This window comes from Rutidosis leptorrhynchoides, chromosome 8 (assembly GCF_046630445.1).
Source record: "Rutidosis leptorrhynchoides isolate AG116_Rl617_1_P2 chromosome 8, CSIRO_AGI_Rlap_v1, whole genome shotgun sequence".
Classification (NCBI taxonomy): domain Eukaryota; kingdom Viridiplantae; phylum Streptophyta; class Magnoliopsida; order Asterales; family Asteraceae; genus Rutidosis; species Rutidosis leptorrhynchoides.
This window is the reverse complement of record NC_092340.1, coordinates 161,749,206-161,762,015: the sequence shown is the minus strand read 5'-3', so window position 1 is coordinate 161,762,015 and position 12,810 is coordinate 161,749,206. Positions and strand designations below refer to the sequence as shown.

General features: G+C 34.2%; 1 protein-coding gene across 1 annotated transcript; it reads right to left on the bottom strand.

Moving 5' to 3' along the window:
- Positions 1–8,815: 8,815 nt before the first annotated feature.
- On the bottom strand, positions 8,816–11,200 carry LOC139865002 (uncharacterized). Its single transcript, XM_071853554.1, has 4 exons — positions 10,790–11,200; positions 10,033–10,123; positions 9,697–9,908; positions 8,816–8,944 (listed from the first exon to the last, which is right to left on the bottom strand). Exons 2-4 carry the CDS (start codon positions 10,106–10,108, stop codon positions 8,894–8,896), a joined length of 339 nt encoding a protein of 112 aa, XP_071709655.1. The 5' UTR covers positions 10,109–10,123; positions 10,790–11,200; the 3' UTR covers positions 8,816–8,893.
- Positions 11,201–12,810: the final 1,610 nt, after the last annotated feature.

The following is a 12,810-nucleotide window of genomic DNA, read 5'->3' as shown; positions in this document are numbered from 1 at the left end:
ATCTTGCTCTCTTGGAAAATTGATAACTAGACCCTCACCACTTAAGGTTGAGAAAGAATCACCAATGTTTCTTGAAAGAATTCAAGGTGATATATGTGGACCAATTCATCCACCATGTGGACCATTTAGATATTTCATGGTTCTAATAGACGCATCTAGCAGATGGTCTCATGTTTGTCTGTTATCAAGCCGTAATGTGGCATTTGCAAAATTTCTTGCCCAAATTATTAAATTGAGAGCTCATTTTCCTGATTACACCATTAAAAGGGTGAGACTTGATAATGCTGGTGAATTTACATCTCAAGCATTTAATGACTATTGCATGTCTATAGGAATTGTTGTTGAACATTCTGTTGCTCATGTGCATACACAAAATGGTTTAGCCGAGTCATTGATTAAACGTTTACAGTTAATCGCTAGACCACTGATAATGAGAACAAAACTCCCTGTATCTATATGGGGTCATGCAATTTTACATGCTGCTGCATTGATTCGCATCAGACCAAGTGCAAGTCATAAATATTCCCCCCTACAACTTGCTTTTGGTCAAGAGCCAAATATTTCCCATCTTAGAACATTTGGTTGTGCAGTGTATGTTCCAATTGCGACACCACAACGTACAAAAATGGGTCCTCAAAGGAGGTTGGGAATATATGTTGGATATGAAACATCTTCAATATTAAGGTATATTGAACCTATGACAGGTGACGTTTTTACAGCACGTTTTGCTGATTGTCATTTTAATGAAACATTGTTCCCTAGATTAGGGGGAGAAATGAAAAATAAAGAAAATGATGTTTCATGGTGTGAACCTCAATTAAAGTATCTTGATCCTCGCACAAAAGAATGCGAGACAGAAGTTCAAAAGATAATGCATATACAAGAACTTGCAAATCAATTGCCTGATGCATTTACAGATACAAAAACGGTGACAAAATCATATATACCAGCAGTAAATACTCCAGCTCGAATTGAAATTCCAAAAGCTGGCAATAACGTCACTCATGAATCTTTGCCACGTCAGAAACGTGGAAGACCAATCGGTTCAAAGGATAAAAATCCTCGAAAAAGAAAATCAGCTGATAATGAAGTAAAAGAAAGTGTTCAAGAAGAACCACAAATCAGTACTCCTACTGCAGAGGAGATTGATGATGTCAATACAGAAATTGCAATCAATTATGCATATTCAAAAATATTATGGAACCGAAATGAAATGAAAAATCTTGATGAGAAATTTTCATTTAATGTTGCATATGACATCATGAATAATGATGATGATCCAGAACCAACATCTATGGTTGAATGTCAAAATAGACATGATTGGGCTCAATGGAAAGAAGCAATACGAGCTGAATTAGAATTACTCAATAAAAGAAAAGTTTTCGGGTCCATCATTCTCACTCCTAAAGATGTGAAACCTGTAGGATACAGATGGATTTTTGTCCGAAAAAGAAATGAGAAAAATGAAGTTACAAGGTATAAAGCTAGACTTGTAGCTCAAGGTTTTTCTCAAAGACCGGGAATTGATTATGAAGAAACTTATTCTCCTGTTATGGATGCAATTACTTTTAGGTACTTAATCAGTCTGGCAGTTTCTAAAAATTTAGAAATGCATCTCATGGATGTTGTGACTGCTTATCTATATGGATCACTTGATAGTGATATATATATGAAGATACCTGAAGGATTTAAGGTACCAGAAGCATCAAATGCAAAACCCAAAGAAATGTATTCGATTAAATTACAAAGATCTTTATATGGGTTAAAACAATCGGGACGTATGTGGTATAACCGATTGAGTGATTACTTGATAAGCAAAGGGTATACAAATAATCTTACTTGCCCTTGTGTTTTCATTAAGAAAACAACATCCGGATATGTGATCATAGCTGTTTATGTTGATGATCTTAACATCATAGGTACAAATAAAGAGATCCATGAAGCCATTCAACTTCTAAAGAAAGAATTTGAAATGAAAGATCTCGGAAAAACCAAGTATTGCATTGGTTTACAAATTGAGCATATGCCTAATGATTTACTTGTACATCAAACAACATATACTGAAAAGATTTTGAAACGTTTCAATATGGACAAGGCAAAACCATTAAGTACTCCTATGGTTGTTAGATCACTCAATGTTGAAGCTGATCCATTTCGTCCATGTGAAGATCAAGAAGACATTCTTGGACCAGAAGTACCATATCTTAGTGCAATTGGAGCTCTTATGTATCTTACAAATTGTACAAGACCTGACATTTCTTTTGCAGTTAATTTGTTGGCAAGGTTCAGCTCTGCTCCTACCAAAAGACACTGGAATGGGATCAAACACATATTTCGATACCTTCGAGGAACTACTGATTTAGGATTATTTTATTCTAACGAATCAAAACAAGATTTGGTTGGTTATGCAGATGCAGGTTATTTATCTGATCCACATAAAGCTAAATCTCAAACTGGATATGTATTCCTAAATGGAGGTACTGCAATATCATGGCGTTCTCAAAAACAAACACTTGTTGCTACATCGTCAAATCATGCCGAAGTGATTGCATTACATGAAGCTACTCGAGAATGTTTTTGGTTGAGATCAATGACACAACTCATTACTGATTCTTGTGGACTAGAACGCGATAAAAGTCCAACAACTATCTATGAAGATAATGCAGCTTGCATAGCACAGATGAAAGAAGGGTATATCAAAAGTGACCGAACAAAACACATACCACCTAGATTCTTCTCATACACTCAAAATCTCATTAAGGACAACCAGATTGAAATGAGATATGTGCAATCTAGCAAAAACTCTGCTGATCTTTTCACGAAAGCACTTCCAACTGCTATTTTCAGAACACACGTTCATAACATTGGCATGAGACATGTTCAAAAGATGTAACAGCTGAAGCGATGTCTACTTGAGGGGGAGTCAACTCCATGCTGCACTCTTTTTCCCTTAGCTAAAGTTTTTTCCCACTGGGTTTTCTTTAGCAAGGTTTTTAACGAGGCAGTAATTTATAGTTGATCTTCAACAAAATAAAATTGCTATCCAAGGGGGAGTGTTATAATAATAATAATAATATAGATATGGATAGTCAATTTTGGTGTATACATATAGTCAATTTTGGTACACAAAGTATGTATTTTTATATTGAGATTTTAGGCAATAAATACTCATGAATGCAAGCATTAAACTTGCACCATTTCTCACACTTACAAAGTGTTTCTTTCTTTCTCTCCATTATCATCATTGTTCTTACACTTCATTATTAGTATTCTAAATCAAGAATCAAATCACTAAAGGTAGTTATAAGCCTACTGAATTATAACATCAAGAATCAAACCACTAAAGGTAGTTATAAGCCTACTGAATTATAACATCAAGAATCAAACCACTAAAGGTAGTTATAAGCCTACTGAATTATAACAATAATAAGAATTTAGGCCGTAGCCTTTTTATCCACTCATGCGTGAGTTTTTATTCTACCGTGAGCTTCATTCTACTTAGTCTGACATTCTCAATATATTCAAATTAAGCCATTAGATCCTACACTAATTTGTCACTTAATTGGGAGTAAAAACTATATGGAAGTTACGACTGCGATGAATATTCGAAATGGAAGTGGAAACTCGTGAGCTTAATATGACACCATTTTGATAGTTGAAGATTGGATAACTAACGATATATTATTTCTTCCGATTTGAGAAAGATCCCTTTTTGGGTTATTAATGAAAGTGTTGGATCTTAGTGAAGTTGATACGACATCGGAGTTGTTCTCGTTCCATTCAAACAATGAACATTATACAATAACTTATGGTTATTAGTTAGTTACAGTAGTATATTATCTATAAAGAAATGTTAGGCTCACTCAAAACTTACGGAATCAAACTCACTTTAAGTTGTTTCAACAATAATTATGTAACTTTTCTTTCTCTTGCTTACTTCTACCAACGTTATTGGTACCATGTTATTATGTCAATTATTAAAAAAAAAAAAAAAAATAGTTTGTACTGTAAAACATTTATGTCTCTAGCGTTGATGACATGTGCATAGAAAAGGCCAAAGGCTGATTTTTTAATGCAACATACATGTATTTATTATTAAGAAAATGCTAACAACAACCGTTGTTAAGACGCTTTATAATGTTGTACAAGACGGTTACTGGTCCTTTCTTAATAGCGGTTATCAATATGTACAACAAAATAAAGCGTGTTAAGTTGCTATATTTATATTTATATTATATTATAATATTATATATTATAATACATGACAAACGAACTTTCGTTGTTCAAGTATTATTCCGTAAAAAATCTAATTAAAAGTAATGTACGTATATACGTTTTTACCAAATGTGTAATTTCAGTGTCGGTGTTTATAGTACGTGTACCTGGTAGGTACGTGTGTGGCTCATAGATCCATGCATCGACACTTGTTATATTCGGTCACGCGTTATCATAAACTTAGATTAGATATATTCCGAAAATCCGAGAATAAAACTAGTCAAAGGTAAGCTTTAACGTCCATTTTTTAATATTTAAATTAAACATATATAATTAATTAAACTAAATGAGATAAAACTAGTTTTTTAACCCTCGCTTCGCGCCAGGTTCGATTTCCAATGTATTTTATTCGTTTGTTTTAAAATTATTTCGTGACTTATATTAACACTCCGTATGATTTAAGAATAGAACATTTACTGAGTAATATCAAAAAATTACTAAATAATTTTTTAAAAAAATAATAAAACTCATATGTATATGTTGTTAACAGATGAAAATATTTACGGAGTCCGTGAGGAAAAAATCAACGTGTATGAAAGGTGGACTCAAATATTTAGCGCTTTTTTAAAAAGCGTCTGTTTTGCGTATAGTTAGTGACATTGTGTTCGTAAAGTTATTTCGAGTTTAACGATGGTGTCGTCAAAAATTTACTCGTTGCGGGCGAGAAGATATGACCCGTTGAATATTTTAGCGGAGTTTATTTAAGATTTTTTACGAAAATGTTGATTTGACACTTGTGTCAAAACGTGTATATATGGCAGGGACACGCTAACCCTGTGTGCCGTAGCACCCACCAATCTCACTCCGAAAAAGACCTGTGTCGGAAAAGTACCTCCTCCCAGTACCCACAGTGGCGGCAAGAGCAATTTTTACCCCAGCTAGCTAGACCCCCGAAAACACTTCACAAATTCCCCCCGGAGGAGAAATAATTCCATGCGGAGCGCCCAGACTGAGAATCGAACTTGCGCCTTTCTTGTGTCAAAGCTTCCTCCACTGTGGGCCCAGTGATCAAAGGCATCGGGTACCACTGAGCTAGAAGCTCGTTGGTTTGATTTGACACTTTACCCCCTGGTTGGGGGGTCGATTTTAATTTTTGAACAAAGTGTGAGGCTTTTTTTGGGAAAAAATGGGAAAAGGGTGAAAGGCCGAAAATGCCTTCGGTACTATTCGTAACGTTTTGTCTAATAGATAGTATGGTAATGGTAATAAACATAGATGACTTCTAAAATCTTTTTCTTTTGTTATATCTGATTTCTGACCCGCTTTATTAACCGACTAATCCTAAAGCGACTAGGTCTCTGTGGCTACATGGAGTTATGAATTTGAACCCGTGATCTCTAAATTGTAAGGGACCGTCATGCGTAGATGACTTCTAGAATTAAAAGATAAAATATTTTTGCGATAAGATGGTTTATAGTTTTTTTTTTTTTTTTTTTTTTTAAGAAGTTATAAATATACGTATATTTGTATTTGTATTTTATTGTTGCATATACGTTAAAATCAAGAGAAAAACAATAAAGATTGTTTATGATGGGCCAAAAGCTCTAGATGGATAAAGTATTTTAATAAAATTATTATATACGTCAAATATTTTTACTAGATTTATGCAATCTAACACGATGCAACAATCTACGATCATTTTTTATGTCCACTCGAATATGTTTTTGAATTTGAAATCTCTTCTCTTGTGGTCTATTTATGCTAATATGGTCTATTTATGCTAACCGGACCGAGAGGTTGGATACTTTGATAATCATTTTGGGAGTTAGGCTTTCCCTTTGTTCCGTTCCGGTCTAAGAATCCCTATGTCTCAGGTCGAGCATCTACACTCTCGTTAGTTGAGGTTAGATCATCTTATGTTGCCACTCTAGTCAATGGGCTTTTTGAATGGAACAAAATAGCTCGACTATTAAGGAGAGAAAGTACTCCCTTACGAAGATATAAGAATGTGAACCACTAAAGCTAACCAGACCTACTAAAGAAAGTAAGAAAACGTGTATACTCAATTCAAGCCTATTCGTAAAGTGTAGACAAGAAAAAATTATTTCAAAATTATGTAGGTAACGTGCTCAGATTGCAGAAGGTTCCTTCACATTTTTATGTAAAAATTTACATATCTTTGTCAGTAAATTCATGAAGACAATTACTCTAAAATGGGAGATGATACTCACACACTCAATATTGATCCATACACACCTAATTAACTATTATGTCATTACTTACAATAATAGATGTTCAAGTCCCAAGATAAATTTAAGGATATAATTGTAAGTTTTATGGTAAAAAGTGTATATGGATCAAAAACTGGTGTGTGAGTATCACCTCCCATCTAAAATATTTTATTAAACAATCTTTAATCTATCATTCTTCATTGCGGTAGTTCTAGCAGATTAATCTCCAACTTCAGGACACTGCCAACTCATAGGCATATATAAGCTTATAGACCAAAACCAACCTTAATTAATCCTCTAAAAATTGATTATGTGAACAAAAAGCATTCAAAAGGCGAATAAAAAGGTATTACACAACAAGCGAATCATATATTTACAATGTCATTTCAAATGTTAAGCAATCAAATCTACAAGGAGAATACAAGCGAAAACCACATTGTTAAAGGGAAGATGCAATGACGTTACTTTCAAATATTTACATTTTTAATGTCAAAGAGGCATCAAGAATTTACAACTTAAAGAACCCTCATAGCAACTTTGCTTGTTGCATGGACTCCCCTAGCAGCAACTCTCAACACTGCTCTACTCTGGTACAATCTGAGAAAGTAAAGCTCAACATATTACACGTCATCATGGAACAAACTTGTTGGTTAATAAATGTATTCATCGTATGTTTGATTTTAATCAAAATCATGATTCATGAAGAACTTGAAGTTCAAACCGAGAAATAGTTTCATATCGTTTAAAATATTCTGACAGACTTGATCCATATAAAGAAAAATGAAATTTTCAAAGGGTTCGAGTCCTGTTTAGGACATTTCGTGGTGTATATATTCCTGTTAGTATTAGGTGGGTGTGTGAGTTTGACTTTCAAAAAAGACTTGTAATGCATTTATTGACTTGGGTATTTTTATGAGTGTATATATAGAATGTTGTCAAGTCACCATGTTATTTATTTGAATTTCAAATCTAACAGAAAGGAAAGTGTAAAAAAGAGTAAGCACTCACCCTGCTATAGCAAGACCCCAGGTTGCCATCAAATAGAAAAGTTGGCCAGCATGCCATATTTCTAGCAACTTCTCAAACTTGCTCATGCCACCCAACGCCTTAGTCAGCTCTGCGGATTCAAAGTATTAGAACATGTAGATCATAATTTAAAGCACAGACGAACATTTGACAACACAAATTTGTTAATCATGTCAAGTTTTCAAAATATAAGAAGCCCCAGCAAGTGCATAAGTTAAACTGAGCATGAAGTTGAAGATCAAGAACAAGAAGAAATGTTTTAATCCGTGGATATTCGTGTTCATCTTCATTGACGTGCTATTTCTTATACCATAAATTGTTTGGAACTTAAGTCATATATAAACAAACTGAATATGGAGAAGTAGAAAAGATATAATGTACATCCTACGATTAGACTGTTAGTCAGAACAGCAATCTATAGGTTCTCATCTTCTTCAAATTCAAACTCCACGTGATCTGATCTTATTATCTACCATTATAAATATCATTTTCATTATAAATTCTCAAAAATTCAATCTTAGAGTAACATATATATATATATATATATATATATATATAGGGGTAGGATCAAGAGGGAAGTAACCATTCGGGGGGAAGCGGGGGGAAGCAAAAACTTTTTTTTTTTTTTCGTTTTTTGAAAAAACTTTGTTCACGAACATTATAGATGAAATGAAAATATGAACATTTAGTAGAGACACTTTGTGATAAATGTTTTTATTTTGGCGGGAAAATGCTCGAAGAAGTAATATATAACAATTATCGTGTTTTTCGAGCGTATTTTTAGGTTTTAGCTATTGGGGTTTAGATATTAGGGTTTAGATATTAGGGTTTAGATATTAGGGTTTAGAAATTTAGGGTTTAGGGTTTAGATTTAGGGTTTAGATTTAGGATTTAGATCGAGTTTTTAACACGAACGGTTTAGAGTTTAGGGTTTAGGGTTTAGGGTTTGGTGTTTTGGGTTTATGTTTATGGAATAAACCCAAAACACCAAACCCTAAACCCTAAACCCTAAACTCTAAATCGGGCTAAATTTTACTTCACAAAACATGAAGAAAAAAAACGTTCATATTCTTCACGAACAATATTATCTTGAATGTTATTTATGTCGATCGTTTTCCCGCCTAAATAATAACATTCATCACGAAGTGTCTCTTCTAAATGTTCATATTTTCGTGTGATCTTGATGCCGGAAAAAAAAAAAATTTTAAAAAAACGAAAAAAAAAAAAATTTTTTGCTTCCCCCTGCTTCCCCCGATTGGTTACTTCCCCATTGATCCTGCCCCTATATATATATATATATATATATATATATATATATATATATATATATATATATATACACATGGGTATTATCAAAAATTCAATCTCGAGAAGATACAAAGAAAAGTAGTGAAAGTCACGAGTAGACATCATTTCAAGGATTAAACGAAAACAGCAAACTTACTCCTCTGCATCTCCTCAGGTGTCAAATTCTGCATTTAAAAGAAGAATGGCGTTAAACATTGTGAAGTTGATGACTAAAGACAAGTTGCAATGAGGTCGTTGTGGTTCTAGTGGACAAGTGACGACGGCCGGTGTGCGGCTCGTCGTCACCATTCGTCGTGGTGGGTACCACGTGCAAAACGAGCAAAATCATGGCCCCCACGAGCTTTGTTTTTTTTGTACTCCATTTTCCATTGTTTGATAAATGATTTACCAATAACCATTTGATCAAATATTCACCACTGATGAAAGTTAAAAAATTTCACGTTTAAAAATGGACGTGAAAACAAAACCAACCATGAATTTAACTGAAACGAATTTTAGGGTTTGTAGGTAGGCTACATTGGGACAGTCTTTTGGGCTTTGTTTTACATATTTTCTGATGTTAAGTTAAACCAAATTATTTGAACAGTGAAACCAAATAAATTTTCTTAAATCATTTCAAATTTAAGTTCACATACTTGAAGATATACGTAAATTTTATATATTGTTCCCATAATTCTTAACTTATATTTTGTTTTAATTTACTAAATGTAGTTGTTTTAGACTTTTAGCTATATAGATTAAATTAATTAGCAGGCCACGACACAGAGTCGTAGAAATCACTACATAGTAGTGGGATAACAATTTGCAGTACGCCAGTGCTAAGGTAGCACCCACAACTAGCCACCACTGCAAATGGTCTAAGCAACTTATTAGTAAGTAAATTCAGAAACATGAACAAACAGTTAAGTGATTGTACCTTAGCTTTTGGGTTTAACAGAACACATCTAGCCATAAAGTTGGCAATACCATCCACAACCTGTTCCTGGGTAATAACTACATAATTCTCGTTATCAATCCCACTTTTCTCTTCCGCATTACCATGCACCATTTCATCAGACACCCAAATCCATAAACTTGGTTCTTCACACCCCACATTAATCATAATTTCATCTACACGAAGATCCAATCCTAACAAGGGAAAATCAAATCAACACAATGTAATTAATTTCTGCAGCCAAAATGAATTAAACAACATTAAACTCTTATGACCTAAAAGAAACAAATAAACTGAGGCATCATGAAAAAATGGTACCAGGTATTTCATTAACTGATTCGTCACGTAGAGTCTTCAAATGACTCAGAAAATTTGGAGATTCTACTGTATCCATTATACGAGTATGCAGCTGCAGTGAGATTACTCATTAGTGTATGCAAAATAACCATGTGTAGAAAATTAATGTGACTATATGTTAAGGAAAAAACATTCACGAAAAACTGTGTGTTTTTTGTCTATGGACAATAGATTTGGGACGGAGAGAGTATATAATAGACTCTCAGACTTTAAAGAAGCTAGTATTCGATTATCCAATGTGTAGGGCTCATCTAATATTTTGATGTAGTTTCTATGGAGCAATAGCGGTTTTTTTTTTTTGGTAAGCGAGGAAACTCTCATGTAAACGAGCACATTGACTCCCCATAGAAGGTAAAACCTCGGGTAATCAAGTCCCCGAAAAGGTAAAACCTCGGGCAATCAAGCCCACGATCGCGAGACCTGGTACCGGGAGTGAATTGTGCATTATGCGCACCCTCTACTCATACTACCTTTTTGAAAAATTTGACATAAATTGAGCAATAGCAGTTAAGAATTTAGATTCACAATTCTCCTAATAAACCTAACAGCCTTATTTATTCCAATCCAAACACATCAACAAATCATCTGTATCTACATATGTATATATAAACAGCATGTATGTAAGTATATAATAATAACTTATTATTATTATTATTATTATTATTATTATTATTATTATTATTATTATTATTATTATTATTATTATTATAGCACATACATCAGGAGGACAATCCTCTAATAAGCAAGGTGATTCGGATATATTCTGAAGAAGTTTTAAGATTCGGTTCGAGTAAATCTCTAAGACGTTGATTCTCTAATCTTAAACCCTCTAATTCCTTATCTTTACTATCCAATTCTTGCTTTTTATCGCCTGATTTAGGTTCATATCCGTTTTTATATTGATGGTGATGAGATAAATCAACGGCTTTAAATGCGACTTCCGCTACCTCTAACACTGTTTTCGCAGATTCTATTGATATATGCCCCATGATTTGTGAATTTTCTGAAATTTAAATAACAGTGAATTACAGTAATTGATTTTGTTAATATTTGGGGATGCTAGGGTTTGGGGAGATGTGTTGATTTGGGGGAATTTGGATAATCGTGACGAACGACACTTTAGGGATCCAAGGCTACAAGCAACCGTGTAAGCAATACGATTAGATCAATTTTTATGAACAACCCTTTGCCTTTGTTGTACTTGAACAAAAAAGTAAAGAACTTTTATACGGAGTAACTAAAAAGGATTTTTAGTTAGCTGCTCGAGTTTGGTTAGCTTTTATTCCAGTTACGTCGTTAGGTTTATTATTTGTTTTCGAGCCCCGCCTGATGATACGCATATTGGATTCGTATCAAATAACTCTTATTCTGATAAGAATTATATATTTTAAGCGATACTTGAGCAAACCTGGCAGGGACCAAAATCCGAACGGGACCAAATGGCTGGGACGAAGTGATCCGACACGAAACAAGTCGTGCCGACACGAAGTGATCCGACATGAAACAAGTCGTGCCGACACGAAGTAATCCGACACGAAACAAGTCGTGCCGACACGAAGTGATCCGACACGAAACAAGCCGTGCTGACACGAAGTGATCCGACACGAAATAAGTAGGCACGTAATGAGTAGGTTGGAACCGTCAAAGATCCAGCAGACAAGGTTACATGTGCGCTACAAATGTACACATGTACTACACTTTGTACTACCACATTGGCCTATAAATAAAGACCATCCACTATCCATCAAAAGGGCTCTGGATCCTTTCATTCACACACACTTTACATGAAGCATGGAGAGATCTACTTTCTCTCTCTTCATCATCATCTTCATCGAAGAAGAGATCCATTTTATCTCTCTACATTCCTAGATACTAATTACTCAATCTAATTGAGTAGATTAGTGCCGTTCAAAAAAAAAAAATTGAGTAGATTAGTCCATTCATTGTTTAACGCCCTTGAAATCTAGATTTCAATCGGGTTTGCACAATTATTGGAGATTAAACAATGGATCAATCCTTTTTCCTAAAATCAAGCACTCGAATCTATTACTTGCATATTTAGGTTCGATCAAATGGCGCCATCCGTGGGACCACGCTAACGAATACGCCATGTTTCATTCAGATCGGTTTTCTTATCAAAATTCTGGTCAGATCTATATAATTTTACATTCGTTAAGTTTTATAGTTCATCAATGTAGCGACTCGACAAAATCGTCATTGACGGCGCCGTCTACTTAGGTCCCGTTACGTGGTCATAAGTCTTTAAAACAACGTTTGACCAAAAGTATGTCGCATTCATTTCAAATGTAAAGATTGTTTCAAAGTTTACAAGAATAGTTCAACCACAAGTTACGTTATAAGTACAAATGAAACCTATGCGACACAATTTAAAAGTAGCCAAAAGACGCTCCATGTATGCATATATACTCGACATCCAATGCAAGTATCAAAATAATGAGCGGAAGCATGTATCACAAAACGTTCAAGGACCTGAGAAAAACATAGAAATCTGTCAACGAAAACGTTGGTGAAATCATAGGTTTAAGTAAGTAAGTACAAATGAACCACAAGATTTATAACATTTCAATAATAGTTAACCATTCCAAAAATTGTTATCATGAGCACCCAATTATCAAGGCTTAACTTTCCTTCCATAGAACCTCATCACAATAGTGTTAGAACATACACTGTTTCTCGAAAATATATTTCATCCGAAGTAACGGTAGCGAACCGTCCGAA